This window comes from Diuraphis noxia, unplaced genomic scaffold (assembly GCF_037042655.1).
Source record: "Diuraphis noxia isolate RWA-SAM2 unplaced genomic scaffold, SU_Dnox_SAM2 contig0002, whole genome shotgun sequence".
Lineage (NCBI taxonomy): Eukaryota > Metazoa > Arthropoda > Insecta > Hemiptera > Aphididae > Diuraphis > Diuraphis noxia.
In genome coordinates this window covers 4482461-4507573 of record NW_028301712.1, presented here as the reverse complement: position 1 = coordinate 4507573, position 25113 = coordinate 4482461, and the positions used below count along the sequence as shown (strand labels likewise).

Sequence of the window (25113 nt, the reverse complement as noted above, 5' to 3'; positions counted from 1 at the left end):
AAACAAAAAATTTACAAAACTAAACATTTAATATTGATTATCTGACAACACGACAAAGCTAACAAAAAATATCTATTAAGCAACTAAACAAAAAAAAACATATAACTATTAACTACATAACAAAAAAAAAATGCTAGCTTATTACAAGCACCATTGTCCATTAACTTTACTTACATATTTGAAATATTTATAAAATTCTATACTTACCTAAGTTTTTAGGAATGTTTAATCAAAAAGTATATAGTGAACATTTCTATATTATATATTAGTAAGACACATTGCTTATAATGTAATAAAATAAATAACATAAAAAATTAAACCCAATCAGTTAACACAACACATTTATTTAAATAACCACACAATTTTAAAATATAAAACAAATACCTAATGAATCATTGGAATTTTTCATCAGTGATGAAATTCCCTCAGGCATTGGCTATTCTGAATGTTTTGATATATTGTCCTCATGTAATGGAACTGGTAGATCATCTGGATTTGGAACAGCTTTGTCTGATAGAAGCATAAATAAATGTAATTTAGTAAGGATCTAATGAGTAATGGCTAATGTAAAATTGTATGCACCTATTGTACCTATCCAGAACTTACATAAAAAACTAATGAGTGTTCTTGTAACAAATTAAAACTTAATAATTTACAAAACTATATTATTATATAATATAATTTGTATTAAGTAGGTATTTATAATATACCATATTATAGCATTACCTATGTATATTTTACAATGTTACTAATTACTATTAGCTGACATAAAAGCCATTCAATAATAATAAATAATTTATATACTTACTAACTAAAAATTTTCTAATGTCCATGTTTCACAATTTGACAAACACCAATTCATCAAACATCAAATATTAATACAACGGTCTTGGATTAATACTATCAAAAAGTCACGTTATCGTAATTAAAAACAAATGAACATTAAAATTGATAATAGAATATATTGGCGTGATTTCGGCAAGGTTTATAGATAATATTATCTATAAACCTTGACCACCACGGTATAAACATGACCGTGATTACCGCGTATCTATTAACACACATTATCAACGCGGTATCGCTTGTGGTTTTAACAAAGTTGGACTTTTGACAACACAAAATTATCGTGCACCATAAATGCTTAAAATGTATTCATTGTAATATAAAATTAAATTATAATGTTTTTTTTTTAAACTATATTTGGGAGATAAAATTTAGCCCGCAGGAGGGGCAGCTGCCCACCCTGCCCCCCTCGTGCGCACGCCTATGGGTAAATCGCGTGTGACAAAGTGGTGTACGAATTTTAGAAATGCAAATAAATTAAGTGATGTGTGCGCGCGTACAATTTAATAATTTATATTACCTTCGTGATGCAAGTGCAGAACTGAAAAATAAGCTTAGGTACCTTCACGAATAACGGCCGTAGGCAAAGTGAATTGTTATCCCGAACGTCGACAGTAACCACCACCGATTACGGCGAGCATTAGGCGAGGTGGTGGTCGGGGTACCAGTGCGTCGGCAACAGCCGAATGCAATCTGGATTTCCAACACGCAATCCTTAAAATAGACGTATAATTCGAGATAAAGACACTGCAAGCCGACGGTTATCGATGATCGTTATCGACTATCATAAATGTTATAACGAACGACAATGCAAGCTTGCAAACCGAATACACAATAGTCTCCATTTCATCAAAATAATATACCGATTACAATTTATAATATTTAACTTAAATATATGGTTATTTGTTATATCGGTACCCCCGAACTACAGGATAGCCGGGCCCGGAATGTTACAAGCAAGCTGGGTCCGGTGACTCTTTATGTGAATGTAACGTAATCGGATGGGTGACCGATTACTACATTTTATATTTTTGTACTTTTTACCACATGATTGCAGTCATAAGTCCTGGACACCGTAATTCTGAAGTCTTATTTTTAAAACTTGTACACCTAGTAGCCAACGACTATACCTATCTAACGATGTGTTTTTCATAACGATAGTACAAGAATTGGATTTATGGTGAATTATCAAAGCAGACGTACGACAAATAGATATGTGCCCAATACTGGGGTATTCTAATTATTTTATGATATCCGTGTATAATCGTTCTTGTTAGTTTGAAAATCGTTATAAATCATGGTTTTCGACTTAGGGTTATTAAAGTGGTATCAGTACATTGCTACGCACTTCTACTATCGACCTATAGGGGGTTTCAAAGACGACAAGTCCAAATTACGGCCACCCGGGAAGTAAGTTTGTGATTTACCGCTGGTTTGCATTGCAATCTGGTGGCAAATCCGATATGTCCCAGTTCAAAAAATCGTTATAAATCATGGTTTTCGACTTAGGGTTATGAAAACGGTATGAGTGCATTCCTCGTCACCTTTACTATCACCCCTTAGTGGTTTTGAAAACGACAAGTCCAAATAACGGCCGCCCGGGAGGTAAGTTTGTGATTTACCGCTCGGTCGCAACCAAAAAAATCATTCTTTCAGTTATAAGTCCTGGACACCGTAATTCTGAAGTCGTATTTTTGAAACTTGTACACCTAGTAGCCAACGACTATACCTATCTAACGATGTGTTTTTCATAACGATAGTACAATAAGTTTTGCAATCACCAGCAATCACCTGGTTGTTTTGCAATCACCAGCAATCACCTGGTTGTTTTGCAATCACCAGCAATCACCTGGTTGTTTTGCAATCACCGGCAATCACCTGGTTGTTTTGCAATCACCTGGTTGTTTTGCAATCACCAGCAATCACCAGCAATCACCTGGTTGTGTTGCAATCACCTTGCAATCACCTGGTTGTTTTGCAATCACCAGCAATCACCTGGTTGTTTTGCAATCACCGGCAATCACCTGGTTGTTTTGCAATCACCGGCAATCACCTGGTTGTTTTGCAATCACCTGGTTGTTTTGCAATCACCAGCAATCACCAGCAATCACCTGGTTGTGTTGCAATCACCTTGCAATCACCAGCAATCACCTGGTTGTTTTGCAATCACCAGCAATCACCTGGTTGTTTTGCAATCACCGGCAATCACCTGGTTGTTTTGCAATCACCTGGTTGTTTTGCAATCACCAGCAATCACCTGGTTGTGTTGCAATCACCAGCAATCACCTGGTTGTGTTGCAATCACCTTGCAATCACCAACAATCACCTGGTTGTTTTGGAATCACCAGCAATCACCTGGTTGTTTTGCAATCACCGGCAATCACCGGCAATCACCAGCAATCACCAGCAATCACCTGGTTGTTTTGCAATCACCTGGTTGTTTTGCAATCACCTGGTTGTTTGCAATCACCTGGTTTGTTGCCGATCGCCGAGCAATCACACGGACGTCATGCAAATCTAATATGAATTAATTAATTAAAAATCGAATAATTGTGATATCGACATGAAACTTGTACCATTGTATTATACACATCTCCAGCTACCATACCTGCTATTTTCGTGTATAACACTTTAAAATCTCGTTGTCCAGTAGCGGACGGCTGGATTGTTGCCGATCGCCGGGCAATCACACGGACGTCATGCAAATCTAATATGAATTAATTAATTTAAAATCGAATAATTGTGATATCGACATGAAACTTGTACCATTGTATTATACACATCTCCAGCTACCATACCTGCTATTTTCGTGTATAACACTTTAAAATCTCGTTGTCCAGTAGCGGACGGCTGGATTGTTGCCGATCGCCGGGCAATCACACGGACGTCATGCAAATCTAATATGAATGAATTAATTAAAAATCGAATAATTGTGATATCGACATGAAACTTGTACCATTGTATTAAACACATCTCCAGCTACCATACCTGCTATTTTTGTGTATAACACTTTAAAATCTCGTTGTCCAGTAGCGGACGGCTGGATTGTTGCCGATCGCCGGGCAATCACACGGACGTCATGCAAATCTAATATGAATTAATTAATTAAAAATCGAATAATTGTGATATCGACATGAAACTTGTACCATTAGATTACATACATTCCAGACTACCATACCTGCTATTTTCGTGTATAACACTTTAAAATCTCGTTGTCCAGTAGCGGATGGCTGGAGTGTGGTAATCACTCCCTTATCACTTAACAATTACAAAGTTATCCCTAAAAACGTATTCACAGGATAGCAGACTACCAACCCGTTGCAGGGATGTATTTCTTCGATCTACTTGACCCTTTTTTTTTTATTTATATTAGGCAATTTTTCAGTTTGCATTGAGATATGTATTATGTATTAATGTACCTAGGGAACGTTCAATGGTAAACTATTCATACATTTTTTAGATAATCTGAGACTTTAATTTTACTTAACTATTATTTTTGTAATATTGCCATTACAAAATGGTATTTATATATTTTTAATAGAATGCATTTAAGATGATTTGTTTGTCAATATTGCAATTCCCCAATGATGTAATTACATCAACAAGCTTATATTATAATAATAGAAGTTTTTGTTGTAGAATGTAATGCGCTGATGCATTAATTTTTTTATTCATAAAAAATTGTAATACAATTAAGCATTTAATCAATAAACAACTTTATGTATGTAACATTTATTTGAATATGTTTATAATCACACAAATAACAATTATATCACAAGTCTATGGGAAACATTATAAAATGTGTACAAGAGGAGGAACATGAACAATATATAATAAATAAAGAACACAGTGAAATAAATGAACTAGCATCAATAACACAATTCATATATAAATTTGATTATTATAACATAATTTATAAAGAAAACTAATTGTAATTAAATTGTCAAATGCCTTGCAAACATTGATGAAACTTGAGTTTTGGAACAGAACACAGTACCGACAATTTTTGGTGTTTTTTCTCTCAAACTGTTGTCACCGAGGACCATACTAACAGGTATTGCTATAAAATAAAAATTATGATTTAAATAATTTAAATATAAATAATATAGTATTAATAGTGCATTTCTTACCTTAAAGCAATCATGCTTGATTGAATGTCTTTTTAGCCAACTTTTGTACTTGATAGTAATGGGACAATTAGGGCACGGATACATTTTGCCATTGTTATCACTATCTTGATCAACATCTCCTTCTTCTGGTTTTTTGTGGTTATTCTCAAACTCATCACATGACTCGTCATGTCTGCTGGTATCAGATTCAGACAAATTATCTGGTTGCTGTGCAGCAGCATTAGTTGAACGACACTTATTTATAAGGGTTTTAAGTTTTTTTCTTTTCCGTGAAGCATTTGTGGTGTCCGGTTCATTTGAATGAATGGTTGTTGTTGATGTGCAAACATTGACGATCGGTCGTGTAGGTGGTTGGTGGTCGTCTGACGCGTCTTGTACTATTTTAGCAGCACTCTCGGGCGGCGTCTTACTAACGTGTGTCACTATAAACAAAATTAAGTTTAAATAATTTAATTATTCCATTTATAAAACATGCATTACTTACACTGACCAATGACATCTCCCACATCCTGAGTACTTTCGACGATCGGTTGTACAGGTGGTTGGTGGACGTCTGACGCGTCTTGCACTATTTTAGCAGCACTCTCGGGCGGCGTCTTACTAACGTGTGTCACTATAAACAAAATTAAGTTTAAATAATTTAATTATTCCATTTATAGAACATGCATTACTTACACTGACCAATGATATCTCCCACATCCTGAGTACTTTCGACGATCGGTTGTACAGGTGGTTGGTGGACGTCTGACGCGTCTTGCACTATTTTAGCAGCACTCTCGGGCGGCGTCTTACTAACGTGTGTCACTATAAAATAAAATGAAGTTTAAATAATTTAATTATTCCATTTATAAAACATGCATTACTTACACTGACCAATGACATCTCCCACATCCCGAGTACTTTCGACGATCGGTTGTACAGGTGGTTGGTGGTCGTCTGACGCGTCTTGCACTATTTCAGCTTCAGCAGTACTCTCGGGCGACATCGGGGAAACGGGGTTGCCAAAGAAGTTGCAATCTAAAAAAAAAAAAAAACATTTTTATATATTGCATTTATTAGTCATTCAAACTAATAAGTTACCAGTTTCACTTTCAGGTGTTGCTACAGTTATTTGTGTGTCGTCTGAATATGTACTGTTCGCCTCTGAAATTAAAATATAAAAAAAGAAAATTAAAATTAATCAAGTGCTTATGACTCTATAATATACAAAATTCAAAAAACTCACTTCTATTGTCGAAACAAGTTACACAATTACAAAGCGTGTTGTTGTTTTCGAAGTAGTGTCGACCATAAAAAACTGTGATTTCTTCACCTGGATTAATTTGTCTTGTTGCTACAACTCCTGTCAGTTTTTTATTTATGCATTTTAACACTGCATTTGATCGGCATGCGTGGTTACAAAATGCAGCTGGCCCAAGGAAAAGCATATCCTTTTTAAGTCTATTGCTGTATATTAGAGAAAAGTCATTTTCCCCTGGATATATGTATTCATTTTGAATAACGTATGTTGCACCAGCCAATCCCGGTATGATAGTGCCTATTATCAAAAATTACAAGATGGTGTAAATTAAACTATTAAATTTTTTTTTTTTATTTATTTGAAGAAATCTACAATTAGACCCAATATTTCAAACCTAACTCAATTTGGTCGAAAATGGAAATAGGCAGTTTTGGAAAATAACCCCTCAATTATGGAATGTGTATGATAATAATATTGATAACTCTGTGGCTATTGTTCCCATACGCTGATAAAGAATGTTGATAACGATAAGTGTTGTCGCATGCTCGCTATGTGTTGGTTACGAGTCGGGCGAACTCGGTGGTGGTCGGTGGGGGAGGGGTAACGTCGCACACGTAACGAGTTGGGCGGTGGTGGTAGGATGTACATAAACAAATTAGTCGAGTAATATTTACAAGTTAACAAAATATACAATAACAACAAATATATACAAAGTGTTTACAATTTATATATAAAATTATTTAGAGATTACAAAGAAGTTCTCTCATCAGATCTTTTTCTTCATCGTTCCATTTTCGTCCTTCTGCATCCACCTCATCATCAAGCTCCGGCCAATCAAGTTCATCTTGCCTATAAAATTATAAATATTAGTAAAATATTAAAAATATATATATGATTGTAATAACTTACTCTATACTGTAGTGACCATGGGCTAATGTGCTTATTTTATCTTCTAATACTACCCTCTTGTCGTCATAGCTGTTGTACGTTAATTTCCTAGTTTTTATTGTCATAATCTGGTGCTTGAATGACCGTATCGACACATTATCTCTATACAACTCCAGTCCAACTTCTCCAAACAAACACTTCTTGTGGTCCTCTACCGTCATATGGTTTTTAACCACATGAGCTCTAATACCCTTTGCTTTGATTTTTTCCACTCCAACTCTGTCCTCCTGTCCAGTATACACGTTGAAAGCGTACAACTTGGCTCTCAACGCACAAAACTCTGTAATAATATTGGAGTCGACTTCATCAGAAAAGAGTCCCGGTTCCTTCTTTCTCTCTGCTATGTAACATGGATGGTCACTGGGCAGGTTAGCAGTGTCCATCCGGTCCAACAAGTTATGGTTGGCAGCCAAGTCTGCATAAAAGTCCTTAGTACTAATATGATATATCAACGAATCTGTAAAAATAATGATATTCAATTAATATATTATATACATGAGATTAGTTAAAGTAAATTTACCTGTATCAGTATACATAAGTTTGATTCTGTCCCCATAGTGGCGCTGCATCACATTATAATGATAGTCATACATCATTGTTTTTGATATGTCCAGTACTGCAAATCCTATTAACATGGTTTAAAAATGTTTATTAAAATATAATAAAATAAACTGAGTTGTATATGAGTAAAATACTTACCAATATAGATTGGTTTAAAGAAATCTATGATTTTATTCTCCAATGTTACAGCAGTTATATTTTTATATAAATACTCACTCAAGACCAAATCATTCAACACTTTTTTTAGCAAAGGTTTGTCTATAAAACTATACCTCAAAACACACATTACAATCCGCACATGATCAAAAATGTTTGATAACTAAAATTAATGCCATTAATAAATTTCAAACAATTATATGTAATAAATTTTAAATATTTTTAGGGCATACTGTGAGTTTGGTCTCTATAGTCATTAAACAAGCCAAAACCAAAAGATTATTCATTTGGATGTTGGTTGGTGAGTATAATTGCATCACAGACTTATCATCAATTAATATATTGTGAAACATGATTGTAGATGAATGGATTCTATTTATTTTAAAATTCATATTTTACATTATTTATTTTAATTAGTTAAGTGATGTTGGAATAAATGTTTACCGTTTTGTTTCATATGCCATATCAATGATTTTGTACTGCCACCATGAATCCAATTCATCCACAAATTGTGTAAAAAATTTGTCTAATGCATAAATGTTATTATGATTGACAAATTCTAAGAAATTTATAATTGTCCTGCTGTTCTTGTCAATTATACCATAAGCTATATCTTGGAATTTATTAAAATTGACCAAGACAATATATAATTTCATCAAATATATTTTTTGTTGAAATAGAGATTTTATTATAATTTTATCACATATTTGGACACTGAAAATTGAAATGTTAATGTTGTATTACTCATTACTAAGTTATGGTATACTATTTTACTTACTCATCAACATTTTGCTGTAGGTTATTGTAGAGCATCGCATCGGTTATTAAAAAGTCAAGGGACTGTATGTTGTGGATGAATTGAAGGCTGTTGTTGATTTCAAAATCTTTTGGAGACGGAGTATTTGGCATGTTTTTAAAAAATTGACTAGGCATTGTATATTTATAATTATATTCTAACTGTATATTAATTTTTTGCTTTGATTGAACTAAATAATTTGAAAAATGTTGTATTGTATGACTTTTTAAAATTTCAATGGTCTTTTTCCTATAAGAAGCTATTTTTTTCCCCTAATTTTTTGCTGAACGTTTCAGATACATAATTTGTAGAAATATTATTTACTGCAGCCGAAGTTGCCTTTACAATGTCGTTTTCAAGGTTTTTTGTTTGTATATACTCCACAACTTTATTAATATCTGTATATCTCGATAGAACCTGTAATTAGTTAATGTATAAGTTTTGTGTGATTGTATTATTGTATAAGTGTGTTTTGTGTGATTTTATTATTGTATAAGTGTGTTTTGTGTGATTGTATTATTAGCCTAAGTGTTTATTGCACAACACTGCAGCCAAGCCACATAAATATTTTATAATGTAAAAATTATTACATACGTTAATTTGAGAATTTAGCATGAATTGTATTGCACCCAAGTTAATAATCAAAAATTCATTGAAATCCTCTAAATTAATACATGCCCCATAGCTGCATATATAATTCATCAAGCAAACACTTGTTGTTGCCCCTCCTACAGTGAATTTTTGAACTGCCGATGCAATCATCATTACTAAATCCTTTTAAAATAAATTTGATTTTATATAAATAAATGAATATTATAATATAATTCTAGACAGCATTTGCAAAATTGCTATTTTTTAATGTAAGAATATAATGCATTGTTTACTTTTCGACAGCGTACTCTAATTGATGGGCATAGAGGTTCGGTACAATGTTGACGAAAAATGTGATATAGCAATGAAAATTCTAAAATAAATTAACCTAACCATACAAAATGGGCATGGTATCATCAGTCGATGTTCATGTGACTTATGTTCTGTATAATTTATTTTTTGTATAATATTCGATTTGTCTATAACTAAAAAAATACAAATATTATGTCTTTCGAAGTTGAAATAAAATGAGTTCTATTAGATTAGGTCCGGGTGAGTCTATATAATGTGCCGGATGAGTAATATATACTTAACCGAATGAGTACAGGGTGTAACAGAAAGAAATTAAAAAAAATTTAAAAATATTAATTAGAACAAAAGTTATTCTAAAAGTCAGTTCTTTCTGTTACACCCTGTATATTTGAGTATCAAAATAATTTTAGTTTCCATTGGGGTGGGTTGTAAAAATTATATTTTTTAAACATTTTTTATCATAATAAAAAACTTAAAAAATTATAAGGATAAAAAATGTTTAAAAATATAATTTTTACAACCCACCCCTACACCTAACTACTGATTAAAGAAAAATTTTAAAATTATATCTGTGAAATTGTAACAACTAACTCCGCTCTCCCTTACCTGTTCCATAGGATTCTTCGAAAAAATCAATGGGTTCTATAGATTAAAAATGAAATACTTACCATCACCAAATGTAGGAAAACTTTGAATATTGCCATTCATCACCTCGACGCCACGACGTTGTAATACTTGATGGCTGTTAGCCAAGCTACAAATAAACTCCGACCGTTTGGACACCATCACGACAGACGACAAACAAGATTATTAAATCGGAGAATCTCGGGTGAACGTTAAATGTGAAACAAAGAATGCACCATAGACCAATTAAATAAGGCAGAAAAAAGCGTTGTGAAAACTCCGTGGAAATCTACATCGGTGACGATGAGGATTTCGCGAAATCATAAATCGCGTTCGGCGAATTCCCTCGCTCGTTAAACTACCCCACCCAACAACATCACAGATATGTGATTACTATTTCCCATGAACTTTGATAGCAAAAACCTGGCCAAGTTCAAAAATTCGTATAAAATCAGGGTTTTGACATAGAGTCATGAAAATGATATGAGTGCATTCCTATGCACTTCTACTATTGTTCTATAGTGTTTATAAACCGTACAAGCCCAAATTACGACCACGCGGGTGGTAAGTTTGTTATTTACCGCTGGGATGCATTGAAATCTAGAGGCAATCCGGGTATGGCCAAGTTCAAAAATTCGTATAAAATCAGGGTTTTGACTTAGAGTCATGAAAATGATATGAGTGCATTCCTCGTTACCTCCACTATCATCCCTTAGTGTTTGTGAGAACAACAAGTCCAAATATCGGCCGTCCGGCAGGTAAGTACGGGATTTATCCCAGAATTGCAGATCGAAAAGTTCGTTTTTCAGTTATAAGTTCTAATATTGTAATCTAATTCATCTGATATTGTAATTACCATGACAACTGGGTTTGTTGATGAACCGCGAACATTCATTATAATTTTTAATTTTTATGATAGGTAAAATTTTTTAAAATTTTAACACTGAATAACACAAATAAACAAAAATGAATAGGAGTAATGGACACTTTAAACATTTAGTTGCACTGGTCGTGCGAGAAATTGTTGCAAGAACCAAAGACAAACTCGTTAACGAGGTATCAGCTGAAGACTTTTACCATTACGCAGACATTTTGCGACACAGCAAAGGGCTCTCATCTGCGGTTCGAGAAGTCTTCGACATTTTGTTTGGTAACCCACCAAAAAATCAATCTGTTCGTGATTTTGTTGGTTCGTGGATCATATCTATAAGTTCTGGCCGCCGTGATTCTCAGTCCTTATTTTTGAAACTTCTACACCGAGTAGCCAACGCTTTTAATGCATTTCCGAAGAAGCTGTTAAGTTTTTCTCTATTTCTGATAGTTTTGTATGGTTTGGTTTGGCAAAGTTTTGTCTCACCAATGTTACAGAAGATTTCTCAATGTCAGCCACACTGGTTGATGCTTCTAAATCTAAAAAAAAATGTATTATATGTAATGTACATGACGCCACGACATGACAAAAAAAATAGATCATACATTCGTATAGTATTTTATATTTACCTTCAGGCAGTGAAATCAGCTCAACCAAAATATGTGTAGTAGGGCGAATTGAAGATATCCTTTGATGTCCACAGTACACACATTTCTCTTCAGATTCTTTGAGATATTCGTTCAATTCTACTTGGATAGAAAACTCGTCGTTAAATTTATTCAACGACATCATAGTAGAAGTTGTCTCAAGATTTTTGACAGAACAAAAATTATTTTGGCATCTGCTGTTTCTGATAAATGATGGCATGTCTGCCATTAATTTACTGGCCGTCGATGCTGCTGTGTCAGTCATGTCAATACATTTTAGCCCATCAACTAGATATTTTACTTTATCGCCAAAAAACTGCAAAACTAGTAATAATCTTTCGTAGTAAATATCCTTAAAATCATTTTGTGAAATCATCTTTAATATTAACTTTGCAGTTGTATTAGATGATGACTTATTGATAATGATATTTTTGAATTTTAAACTATCGGCAGCTGATGATGCTAAAATTGATAACATAGAATCTACCGAACAAGTGTTACTTAATACCGTATTTCCTACTCCGGGAACCATAATCGCCCTGTTATTAAAACATTTCCATTCTTTAATAGAAATATTGGAGTGATTGAACCTTTTTTATTAAAATCGACATACTCGAAACCTGTCTGTGAAACAAGATATGAATGTGAAGATCTCTTTTTTTTTGATAACTGTTTTTTTTTCCATACTTCTGTTGCATTATTTTCCATCTTTTACGACTTTTTTCTATGACAGTCCTTACATATTCTTTTCTGTCCATAATCTTCATTACCATCTGATATTGCAACTGAACATCCGAAAATAGGAAGGGATTTTTTACAAAACATGCATTTATATAATTCTGTAGGATATTCTTTATTCGTATAATCACTACATGTTTGATTTTCGTTCAATAATATGTCTTGTACAATTGGCTTCTTATAATTTTTTTTTTTTGTTTATTTTTTCAATATTTCTACTTTCATCGATTTCAATATCAGATGCATTTATATTTTTAGAGATCACTAAGATTTCATCTTGAAACTCATCATTTATTTCTCTTTCTGCAGTTCTTTGAATGTCTTGAAATATATTATCATCATAATGTACAAATACTAGGCTATCATTGGTTTTTTGAACATGATCAGGTTCATTTTCAAATGAAATACTGTCTTCTCGAGTGTCACATTGTAATGATGTATGATCATCTATAGAATACTGATCAATCATTACCTCTTGTTCTGTAGGTAAAATATGTTGAACACAATTATTTTCATATGCAATAGTTGACCTATCTAGAATAACTGGATTATGAACTGTTTCATTTTCAGTTGAAATACCATCTACCCAATCTTGATTATCCGCTTGTATCAACAAATGGTCACCTTTATAATACATTAATAATTTTTCCAAGAACAAGTCAATTCTTAAGGGTAAAGATTCATTTTTAAAAAGTCTATTCTTCAACTGATTGAAGTTTCCTTCTATTCTACTACTAGAAGCAGTCTCTGTTCCATATCCAAAAATATCCCTCATAATTCCAGACCAACATGGGAAGAATTTCATGGTATTAACTATACACTTCTCTAAGCTTGGAAGAAACTGTGCATTATCAAACTGACCAATTATATCTTGAGTATTTTCTCTGGCTTTGTCTGCTATTGATTGAGCCCATTGCTTAAAGGAATCCAATGAAGTAGAAGCTGTGTAATTATCATCACCATATCCATCATCATTTGTTTGGCGGTATTCAGTATCTATCTGTTCTACAAATTCCAAATAGTGTTTTTTATTTGAAATGAGTTTTGAAAGGAATTTCTTTTTTTCAGCACATGGAGTATTGGCAACTGAATTACAAGCTTCTGACAAAATCGGGCCATCAAATTTGCTTAAAATGATCGTAAAAATAACTCCTAATATTTTCTCGGCTTCATAAATACATGTACAAAGAATAAGAAGTCCCATCCCCCTTATAATTAACTCTTTAGTTCTAACAAATTTGGAGTCTTTAACTTCTTTCCATTGTGAAATAAGATGTACAAAGTGATTGACATCGTTTCTTATGAAGCAGGTCGGAAGCTCTTCTTCTTTTTTTAATACAACAATTGAATAACAAACTTGAAGATACTGCTCGAGGGATTTATACTGAGTGAAGGTTTGAGTTAAAGCTGACATTAAAGCAAGTGACTGGTCACATATAACGACCTTTGGGGATTTAACTCCACAACGTAGCCATCTGTTAAGCCATGTACTTATAGACAAGGTGTCATGGCGTTCGGAGAGCATGGACATAACAGTAAAGGTATGTTGATCGATACTCATTACACCTTCATATAGAAAAATTGGACCACTACGTATATTTTCATTTCTTTTAATTTTTCTTACACAACCACCTGTGGCATCAAATGGAATCGTAATGATCTTTTCTTTTCTAGAATAATCCTTGTAAATTTGAAGCTGTAAGTTACTCCAAAAATAAACAAACGTTTTATCATAACCAATGTCATGAATTGTGTTTAGAAAATCTTTTAGATATTTCATTTTATTTAAGGCAACTATTAGATCTGAATCAAGTCTATTACTAACTAATGCTCTGTGTTTTGCTACACGCAATGCTCCTAAGTTAGGTATTTGGGCAGGGATAGCATCACCTAAAATATATTATCGTTTCAATACAACTAATTTATCGGTCAGCATAATTAAAATTCAAGGAATACAAGCAACACATTTTAATGGGGTTTGAGATGTTATGAGTTTTTATGAGTTAATGGCAACTTTAGATACTGAACAAATAAACTATGTATTATGTAATATGTACGTACATGACGTCTATAAACATGACCCACCCACTTTATATGATACGATCCTAATCAATACCAAAAGTTAACTAATAGTTAGCAAATATTAGCAAATTTATTGCAGAAGTTAGCAAATAATTTTTGTAGAAATTTCAATTTTTGTTAGGTAAGGAAAGTTCTGGTATGCTTTAACCCTTTTTCCAAACGTTTCAGAACAATCAACGGTAGTTAGAAAATAATAAGTAAATACTAGTAAATCTGTTTTTGAAATTTTTATTTTTCCCGAGTTTAGGGAGGTGTACAAATGTTTAAATTAGTATTACAAATGTGTACAAATGAAATAACAATCGTTGGTACAAGTTTGGAGTCGGTAGGTGCAATACAAGCCGATGGCGGTACTGGGCTAACGTTACGCCAGTACCGCCACGGGAAAACGGATTTTCCCGAGTTTGGGGAGGCGTACAAATGTTTAAATCATTATTACAAATGTGTACAAATGAAATAACAATCGTTGGTACAAGTTTGGAGTCGGTAGGTGCTATACAAGCCGATGGCGGTACTGGGGTAACGTTACGCCAGTACCGCCACGGGAAAACGGATTTTCCCGAGTTTAGGGAGGTGTACAAATGTTTAAATTAGTATTACAAATGTGTACAAATGAAATAACAATTGATGGAATTTTTTTGACCTGTATTTATACTTTGGTGGTACTGGGGTAACGGACCTGACCAAAAGTTGAAGTTTTATGGAGGTGAATTTCAAGCACGCATCGAAGCTTAATCCAGGAGCCGTGTAATAAAAAGCCGCATCAAGGCTATACGTTGCCAGACAAACATCTCTAAAGTTTTCGAATATATCCGCCAGCAGTAATACATCTATTTTCAAATATAGATCGCTATATTCTCCCAGCGTTTTGCAGTTGAAATGGTTCCATACTGTGACTGCGTGTTCGTATTCCTTTTCTTTAATATTTTCCTCGGTTAGCGTGCTGTAGAATAACTCTTTTGGTGGTAGTGATGCTTCATTCAATTTCCTTCAACTATCTGTATACTCGTACGGGTACACCCCCTTCCGCGTCGCTAGAGCCATATCATCACGGGAAAAATGTTTTGAAGTTTCTCTAAACTTGTCTAATCCAGGTGTCATTAAATTTTTCGAGAGAGAGGATAAGCTTGAAGCTATGAATCTAAAAGTGTCTATAAATCGAAGGGTAAATTTGTTTGAAATATGTTTACTAAATGAGATAAATTTCTCCTCGCTGTTAGGAATCAGTGTTGTACTGCGTTCATCATATCCCAGCTCTACGGAAATGAAGTGTGCGTCATAATTACTTAAATTGTGTAGGAAACAAGGTACAAAATTTGGTGTTTGTAATGTTAGGTTACATCTGTTGCAGATAGTTTGACGATAGTGACCGGATGAGTGACAGTGTTCTCGTACTTTTCCATTTAAAATTGTATACTCTTTTTTACACAAATCGTATGCTGTACTCCTATTATACTCGTTTTGTTGTTCCTCACTCATTATTATTGTCCTGTTAGTCTTTAAAAGGTTTTCAATTTTTCTGGATAAATCTACAACTGTCTCAACAAAATGTTTTGCCACCTCCGTATGCGTCTCTGAACCTCGATGAATAATTACTGATGTAGGTATGCCATGTTTTTCAAGCAGTTCGCTAGGTACATTTTCCGCCGCTTTCACATATACACCGTAACTCATAGGTTCATGCCTATGTATTACTGTCGTGCTTTTTCCCTTCTTCTTATCCGTCTTCATCAGGATTGCTTCAAAATCCGCGTAAATTACTATGGGATGACGCTGTGTCTTACCCCAACCTTCATACTCCAAAATACTCCCCTCTGCCGGCATCACTGGTAATATTGGTTTGTGTTCACCGCATATCTTCTTATGCTGATCCAAAGCCTCCTGTCCACTCAACTTATATTTATGACGCCTGTCATCAAAACAGTAAAACACCTTTTACAAAATACTAATATGTGCAGTTTTCTGTTTACGTATAAGTCTTGAAAAATTCGAAATGTAGGTATAATGCGAGTTGTCACCGTCAGTTACCAACAACAGGTCGAAATGGTCCGGTTTCTCTTCATTCACCACACGCAACGAGTAGACCTCATAGGTTGGATATTTTCTAGGAGGCTGAAACTTTTTTTCTAAGCCGTAAACATTAACGGATACGTTAGGATTATTTTTTTCAAATTTCGATATATCCGACATAGGCGTTGAGCACGAAATGCCATCGAAGTTATATTTGTTCTCGTGTTGAGTATAATTTTGCCCAACACGATATAACGGTGGTCCTGTCACATGTCTCACTAGTATTGCCCACTTAAAACATTCTTGATCACTGTTTTGGGGGTTTATTGTAGCTCGCATTCTGTCAATGAATTCCGGCAATTGTATTTATGATGACCCGCCCATGGGTATATATTTATATACCCCCACCAACAGCCCGTCTATGGACTCTATAGTAAATCCACTACCACGGGATTTATACTCTTCCGCCTCGGTCATTAGCTTCATATACGCCCTCTCCAATAACTCGATAATATTACTCTCAATAAAAATTTCAGTCGCTGAGGTCTTAAACGCCCGATTCTTCGAGGAGTTTGCCACATGCGGACGGCTGTATGTTGCTTCGAGTTTTTGGTTGAATTTAATGGGGTATTTCTGTACGGAGGTCTTTAATAAATTTTCAAGATCAGGCATTAGAAATCGAAGGAACTCATGATATGCTTGAAAGTTGTCTAAATTTTTGGCATAGTACCAAACTATGTTGCGGTGTGCAACCGACGAAATTTCAACAAATCCAGGTGACTTTACCATTTCCATCCTAGCTTTCTTTGCCCTAGCAGCTGATACGGTGTTGGCGGTCGAAACACGTTTACCGTTAGCTCCCGTAGTTGTATAAGAATCTTTAAAAATAAAAAAAACCTAATATCAATATCTAATAAAATAAATTTAATGGAGAATCTATTAAAAATCTAATCAACCCGTGACTGAAAAAATAAAATCTAAGCAACTTATAAAATAATATCTGTCTTTTAAAAGTTAAAATCTATTTATCCCACATTGAATAAAAATAATTTAATGTCATGAAGTTTAAAAATCTAAATCTAAAGATATAGATATAATATATAATATATACATCTTAAAAAGATCTAAGTAATTGATAAATATTGAGTGTTGTACGGTAATTTGATGTTTGTATTTTTAAAAATCTATTTAACTATAATACTTGTTGGTATATCTTTTAAAATGTAACTAAAATCAACGGGTTTTTTAAAAATCTAATAAATTCTAATAAATAAAATAAACTAACCTGTATCCTCAAATTCGTCCATGGCTTGTATACACATATCGTCTTCGGTTAACATGCTCGAACCACCGGCCGGGACATCAGGCACAAATATCTGTGGCGTGATTTGTATCTGTGGAGCGGTACGAGGTGCGAACTGAATCACGCTTGTTCGTGCTGGCTGTTCAATGATCCGCGTAGCCAGTCTCAAATGAGCCGAAACGTTTTCGATACCTTAGGAAAAAATAATAAATTAATATTATATAAGATAGAAATAAAACTTAAAGTTTGATATACATACCATGAGCGTTAGTAGTATCTTTTAGCCGATTCAAAAACCGCATCCCACCTCCCGCATCCCGCATCCCGCTCCCGCGCACGTGCGAGTCATATATTACCGTTATCACTTATTATGTTATCACACGTTATCATATTATTGTTATCACTTATCATGTTACCAATTATCATATATATCCGTGTAATTGATATATGACGGGAAAAAAAACTACAAAATAACTAATCGAGGATCGAACCCTTGACCCCCATCTTATAACATAGACGCTTTAACCCACTAGGCCACATGATCACTTATAACCTTGGCGTTATTTTCACTCAAATAACTAGACGAGATTTAAAAATAAAAATATATTTATTATATTATAAGTTTTAGTGTAATACAAAATCATAGTATAAAATATAAAAAAATAATATAAAATATTATGTGTAGTGTCAAATATGATATTATCATAATAAAAATATATTTAAAAAAAATTAGTTTTCATAATTCACCTTCGTGGTATTCAAATGCATCCATATGGAGATTCAACACCTCTTCAGCCCCGTCATTGTACCATTCATCCTCATTTGTTAACATATGATTTGCCAGGATATCATTGTAGCCATCCTCTGCCCAACCAGTTTCATTTTGTGTTGTGTTTAATATCCTCCCGAAAATGAGCAAGTCACTTTCAGGTACTATCTCTAACAAACTTGGTGAAATCGGAGTTGATCTAAGCCATTCGTCTATTTGAGATTGTCGTGGTGGCGAGGGAGAAAATTCCAGGGCATCTATCAAATTCAGCGCGTATGGTCTCGGTGTTGTAGGCGAAAACATATCGGGCGAAGCATCCGACGAGCACGAACGATTTATCTGAGACTCTCGATCACTATCTTCGGATTGAGTCTAATTAAAAAATAATTTTATATTATATTGAGTTTAAGTAATAATTTTATTTAAAACTTACCATCTCAGAATATCTGATGGGAGGATCCCGTCTCACAAGAGGGCTCATTGGTGAGAACACAAATCGTTGTCCGCACTGGCTAAAATCTATGACGGGACTTGATGGCGGTCTTGGCGATGGGCTATTAATCCGCTAAAAGCAGATTATGTAATGGATTAAAAAACTATAGACTTACTGATATAAACAACTTACTGTTTCATCTGCTGAAAAAATATCGGGCGAAGCATCCGGCGACAACGAACGATTTGTCTGTGAGTCTTGATTGGTGAAGTACCCACTATCTTCGGATTGAGTCTAATTAAAAATTATTTTATATTATATGGAGACTAAGTAATAATTTTATTTAAAACTTACCGGTGCGAGAACTCCGATAAACTCATCTCCTCTAAACCACGGCATACTTTGCGATGAATTATTAGACATCTAAAAATCAAGTTATACGTAAGCCTTGAATAATTTATGAATAATGTAAAAAAAAAAATACTTACGTTTTTTCTGGCGAAAGATGCGATAATCACAAACAAAATAATTTATATTGGCGATAAAAAAAAAAAAAAACGTATATATGTTTATGCGTATATGACTGAAAGTAGACTAATGAACGAAAAAATAATTTTATATGAAGAATATAACAAGTCTATCACCACTGCGCTACGACTAAAGGGCAATACATATTATACCATGTACCTGAGCACACAAAACTGCAAAGTATCCTATTATCTGATTATAAACTTAAATATCGATTAAAGGACAATACATATTATACCATGTACCTGCGCACACAAAACTGCAAAGAATCTTATTATTTGATTATAAACTTAAATATCGATTAAAGGACAATACATATCCGTTCACACGCGTGATGTCTCGATATTGGGGATAGATCAATTAAATATACTACCTTGCAAAATCCATTATTATTGAAAGATGCTATCACTGTATTGAAAATAATAAACTTTTCCTGCCATTAGGATTATTATCATCACAAATAAATGCCCGACCGGTGAAAAAAAAAAAAAAAAACCAATTTAACTGAGAAAAGCTAAGTTATTTCAACTGTAAGTTCATAAGTTAATTAGAAAACAAACTAACTTAAGTTAATGCTTAATGTTAAAACTAATGGTGAATTAATGCCCATAACTTTAATTAAGAAACAAAATGGTTTTAATTATTTAATTTTACAATTTGCAAGCATATTACCTTGTAATTTGTTGATGTTTTCTTTAGCCTGTTTTTTGAAAAGCAAGTTTTTTCTATCTAAAATGTATTACCACATATTGATTTGGATGTTGTTAAACTTAAAAAAAAAAAAAATAAACTCTTGTTTAAAAATTAAAACTTACATTTATTACGTGCATTAGCCATATGATCATAAAATTCTTTATCATCACTAGATGAACTTTGTTCTGTGTTTAGTTGTGCAGCACCCTCATCGTCATGACTGTCATTATTAATACTCAGCTCTAAAATATAGCAACAAAATAGTATTTATTATTTAGTTATTAAGACTAACACGCATATAGTATATTACCATGTAATTTTTTGACATTTTCGTCTGTATTTAGTTGTGCAGCACCCTCATCGTCATGACCAACGCCAGCATAATTAACACAACCACTACAAGCAATGGATGCTTTTATCAATTCTTCAACCACTATAAAAAATAAAATGTTATAGATATTAAATAAATCACAATAATATGTATATTATATTAATTACCACTATATTTACCGTCAGAGACTGTGCAGCACACCATGCATAGACATTTAGAATTCGAATTTCCAAAGTAAGTATCACTATACTCCACTGTTATTTCATCGCCGCATCCAATATCCTTGATAGTCTTTATATAAATTTTACCATCTGAATGCGCATCGAAAATGGAGTTGGGATAACAGCTGTGGTTGACATACGAAATTGGACCGAGGAGCAGGTGTGGTAAATATTTTTTATTCGACTTGCCCGAATATAAAAGTGAAAAATCATTAACACCTATAATGAAAAGTAAAAATAATTAAGTACTTTTAAAATGTTAATATATTATAAACAATGTAACGTACCATCTATGATGAGTTCTTTTGAGATAGGGAAGTGATGGCCACCAACATCATAAAGTACAGTATTTTTTTTAATAAAACACTTGCTTATTACCATCATTTCCTTATGATGATCGTTATGTGGTAGGTAATCAGACACCACAAACTTAACTTTCGAGGCCATTGCCGTTGCTGCCACGTACATTGCTTCGTGTACCTTTCTTATGTGTCTGTAGATCGGCCTATCTTGTATCTCATATTCAAGATTCAGTGACATTTTGTGGGTGGTTGTGGCCAATATGCGGTCTATATATTCCTTAGTGCAATAATCATCAAATCTAGCCAATACTATTGATTTCTTCATGACTACGTATTTAGAAAAAAAAAAAATTAATTAAGTGGTGTGTGCGCGCAATTGACGAGACCACGAGGTTTGTACTTGAACGTAAAAATTAATTGAAAATATGCATAAATTATTATGCAATTAATATCGTATTATCAATTTCAATTAAAACTAAAATATTATAACGGCTCTATATTATAATAATTAAATACAATAAAAGTCGAAACATGTGGTCGGTCTCCTGTATAGCAAAAACGTATGGCAATCATATATTTTAGAACGGAAAAACTTACGATTTACCATGATATTGCATTACAATCCAGCGGTAAATCGTGTGTGCAAGTCGAGTACGATTTATATAAATGCAAATAAATTAATTGGTGTGTGCGCGCAATTGACGAGACCACGAGGTTTGTACTTGAACGTAAAAATTAATTGAAAATATGCATAAATTATTATGCATTTAATATCGTAATATCAATTTAAATTAAAACTAAAATATTATAACGGCTCTGTATTATAATATTAAAATGAAATAAAACTCGAAACATGTGGTCGGTCACCTGTATAGCAAAAATGTATGGCAATCATATATTTTAGAACGGAAAAACTTACGATTTACCACGATATTGCATTACAATCCAGCGGTAAATCGTGTGTGCAAGTCGAGTACGATTTATATAAATGCAAATAAATTAATTGGTGTGTGCGCGCAATTGACGAGACCACGAGGTTTGTACTTGAACGCAAAAATTAATTGAAAATATGCATAAAATATCGTATTATCAATTTAAATTAAAACTAAAATATTATAACGGCTCTGTATTATAATATTAAAATAAAATAAAACTCGAAACATGTGGTCGGTCTCCTGTATAGCAAAAACGTATGGCAATCATATATTTTAGAACGGAAAAAACTTACGATTTACCACGATATTGCATTACAATCCAGCGGTAAATCGTGTGTGCAAGTCGAGTACGATTTATATAAATGCAAATAAATTAATTGGTGTGTGCGCGCCATTGACGAGACCACGAGGTTTGTACTTGAACGCAAAAATTAATTGAAAATATGCATAAATTATTATGCATTTAATATCGTAATATCAATTTAAATTAAAACTAAAATATTATAACGGCTCTGTATTATAATATTAAAATGAAATAAAACTCGAAACATGTGGTCGGTCTCCTGTATAGCAAATTTTTAAACTGAAAAACTTACGATTTACCACGATATTGCAATACAGCCCTGCGGTAAATCGCGTGTGACAAAGTGGTGTACGAATTTTAGAAATGCAAATAAATTAAGTGATGTGTGCGCGCGTACAATTTAATAATTTATATTACCTTAGTGATGCAAGTGCAGAACTGAAAAATAAGCATAGGTACCTACACGAATAACGGCCGTAGGCAAAGTGAATTGCAATCCCGAACGTCGACAGTAACCACCACCGATTACGGCGAGCATTAGGCGAGGTGGTGGTCGGGGTACCAGTGCGTCGGCAACAGCCGAATGCAATCTGGATTTCCAACACGCAATCCTAAAAATAGACGTATAATTCGAGATAAAGACATTGCAAGCCGACGGTTATCGATGATCGTTATCGACTATCATAAATGTTATAACGAACGACAATGCAAGCTTGCAAACCGAATATACAATAGTCTCCAATTCATCAAAATAATATACCGATTACAATTTATAATATTAAACTTAAATATATGGTTATTTGTTATATCGGTACCCCCGAACTACAGGATAGCCGGGCCCGGAATGTTACAAGCAAGCTGGGTCCGGTGACTCTTTATGTGAATGTAACGTAATCGGATGGGTGACCGATTACTACATTTTATATTTTTGTACTTTCTACCACATGATTGCAGTCATATATTTCTTCAGTTATAAGTCCTGGACACCGTAATTCTGAATTCTTATTTTTGAAACTTGTACACCTAGTAGCCAACGACTATACCTATCTAATGATGAGTTTTTCATAACGATAGTACAAGAATAGGATTTATGGTGAATTATCAAAGCAGACGTACGACAAATAGATATGTGCCCAATACTGGGGTATTCTAATTATTTCATGATATCCGTGTATAATCGTTCTTGTTATTTTGAAAATCGTTATAAATCACGGTTTTCGACTTAGGGTTATGAAAGTGGTATCAGTACATTGCTACGCACTTTTACTATCGACCTATAGGGGGTTTCAAAGACGACAAGTCCAAATTACGGCCACCCGGGAAGTAAGTTTGTGATTTTCCGCTGGGTTGCATTGCAATCTGGTGGCAAATCCGATATGTCCCAGTTCAAAAAACCGTATAACATCAGGGTTTTGTCTTAGAGTCATGAAAACGGTATGAGTGCATTCCTCGTCACCTTTACTATCACCCCTTAGTGGTTTTGAAAACGACAAGTCCAAATAACGGCCGCCCGGGAGGTATGTTTGTGATTTACCGCTCGGTTGCAACAAAAAAAAAATATTAATTATTATATCAATTAAAAAATATTTAAACCACACGGACTATACAGGTCATTAGTTTGTCATATTATGTCCAGCGGTCATTTGGATACTAATAGCTTGCAGCTGTATACACAAAGCATCCTAATGAATGATCCATCTTAACAATAGGAGACATTTCCTGCCATTAGATCGGATATATTAAATTTTTTCGATATTAAAATACCTATTAGTGAAAAACACATTAAAACCGATATTAATACCTTCCACTAAACCGATATATTTCGTCTATATAAATTCTGAAAAGAACCCACAGTCCTTCAGTACGTTTTAAACCGCTATATACGCTTCGTCTTCGAGTATTTCTCAGTGTTATTAATTTTTTAAACGTTAATCAACATGTTTAATTGTGACTAGTGCCCGTCGACGTTCACGCGTAAAGATAGTTTGATCAGACACAAAATCATACATCAAGGAATTCGCTTTTCGTGCTCTATTTGCAATGCTACGTTAAGTACCAAGTCTAATCTGAACAGACATATGAACAATTTGCATGGTAAGTGTTTATTTTAATATATTTTTTTTTTCTCCAAAAATTCAATTTGATATTTGAAGGGGTCAGTGGATAAAGGTGATAACTCACAATTTTGTAATTATTCAGGAGGACAGTATTAGTAGTTATAATACATAAAGGTTTGGAACTTTTTAACTGTTCAAATGCTAAAAAATCCTTGATAACAAAAATTATGTGTTTTAAAGTTATAAACAACACTCTAAAATTTTATACTCCCACTTCTAGTCAGGAAAGATCTAAATCATTTTTAGTAACTTAACACTTTCATCTACCAAAAAAATTAATATAAATAAAATAAAATATGTAATAAAGGTGTTAGAAAAACATGAATTTTTATTGAAATGTATAAAATACTTTTTGTTTATAATAACTGTTCATAAAACCACTTATATTCTTCAGGAATAAACTGTAATTGAGATTTCAAATTTTCAATTTTTTCATTTGATATTGTAGTGGACTTCTTGTGTTCAGTCAATGTAAATTCTTTTGGGGCATTTGTTTTATCTTTAAATATATTGACTGTTATAAATGGTGTTTCCTCATTCAAATTGTCTTTATACTGATACATGCCAACAGTAGTAACACGTAACCATTTAATACCATCACGAAAACAAATTTTTTCACCTTCACAGT

The 25113-nt window shown here is 33.4% G+C and overlaps 3 protein-coding genes and 1 pseudogene across 3 annotated transcripts; all 4 read right to left on the bottom strand.

The window, feature by feature from the left end:
* Positions 1–4792: 4792 nt before the first annotated feature.
* LOC149057949 (uncharacterized) lies at positions 4793–5855 on the bottom strand. The gene is made up of 5 exons (XM_089221552.1): positions 5837–5855; positions 5649–5777; positions 5458–5586; positions 4974–5395; positions 4793–4903 (listed from the first exon to the last, which is right to left on the bottom strand). Exons 1-5 carry the CDS (start codon positions 5853–5855, stop codon positions 4865–4867), a joined length of 738 nt encoding a protein of 245 aa, XP_089077678.1. The 3' UTR covers positions 4793–4864.
* A 1098-nt stretch (positions 5856–6953) lies between these two features.
* LOC149057948 (uncharacterized) lies at positions 6954–7757 on the bottom strand. Its single transcript, XM_089221551.1, has 3 exons — positions 7682–7757; positions 7123–7618; positions 6954–7062 (listed from the first exon to the last, which is right to left on the bottom strand). The coding sequence occupies exons 1-3, from the start codon at positions 7755–7757 to the stop codon at positions 6954–6956; spliced, it is 681 nt and encodes a 226-aa protein (XP_089077677.1).
* A 7772-nt stretch (positions 7758–15529) lies between these two features.
* LOC149057947 (uncharacterized) lies at positions 15530–19477 on the bottom strand (annotated as a pseudogene).
* A 717-nt stretch (positions 19478–20194) lies between these two features.
* Positions 20195–22844, bottom strand: LOC149057946 (histone-lysine N-methyltransferase Suv4-20-like). The gene is made up of 6 exons (XM_089221578.1): positions 22786–22844; positions 21115–21456; positions 20786–21046; positions 20586–20708; positions 20398–20517; positions 20195–20311 (listed from the first exon to the last, which is right to left on the bottom strand). Exons 2-6 carry the CDS (start codon positions 21452–21454, stop codon positions 20223–20225), a joined length of 933 nt encoding a protein of 310 aa, XP_089077704.1. The 5' UTR covers positions 21455–21456; positions 22786–22844; the 3' UTR covers positions 20195–20222.
* Between the last annotated feature and the right edge of the window lie 2269 nt (positions 22845–25113).

What these genes read in the sequence shown, in the direction of transcription:
- LOC149057949 (XM_089221552.1), bottom strand. An exon ending in GGGAGATATCATTGGTCAGT is followed by an intron (nt 5,587 to 5,648) that starts GTAAGTAATGCA and finishes TTTTGTTTATAG; the next exon opens with TGACACACGTTAGTAAGACG. An exon ending in GGGAGATGTCATTGGTCAGT is followed by an intron (nt 5,396 to 5,457) that starts GTAAGTAATGCA and finishes TTTTGTTTATAG; the next exon opens with TGACACACGTTAGTAAGACG.
- LOC149057948 (XM_089221551.1), bottom strand. Translation starts at nt 7,757, where the DNA reads ATGATGTATGACTATCATTATAATGTGATGCAGCGCCACTATGGGGAC. An exon ending in ACTTATGTATACTGATACAG is followed by an intron (nt 7,619 to 7,681) that starts GTAAATTTACTT and finishes TTATTTTTACAG; the next exon opens with ATTCGTTGATATATCATATT. An exon ending in CATGGTCACTACAGTATAGA is followed by an intron (nt 7,063 to 7,122) that starts GTAAGTTATTAC and finishes ATAATTTTATAG; the next exon opens with GCAAGATGAACTTGATTGGC.
- LOC149057946 (XM_089221578.1), bottom strand. Translation starts at nt 21,454, where the DNA reads ATGAAGAAATCAATAGTATTGGCTAGATTTGATGATTATTGCACTAAG. An exon ending in AAAAGAACTCATCATAGATG is followed by an intron (nt 21,047 to 21,114) that starts GTACGTTACATT and finishes TTTTCATTATAG; the next exon opens with GTGTTAATGATTTTTCACTT. An exon ending in AAATGTCAAAAAATTACATG is followed by an intron (nt 20,518 to 20,585) that starts GTAATATACTAT and finishes GCTATATTTTAG; the next exon opens with AGCTGAGTATTAATAATGAC.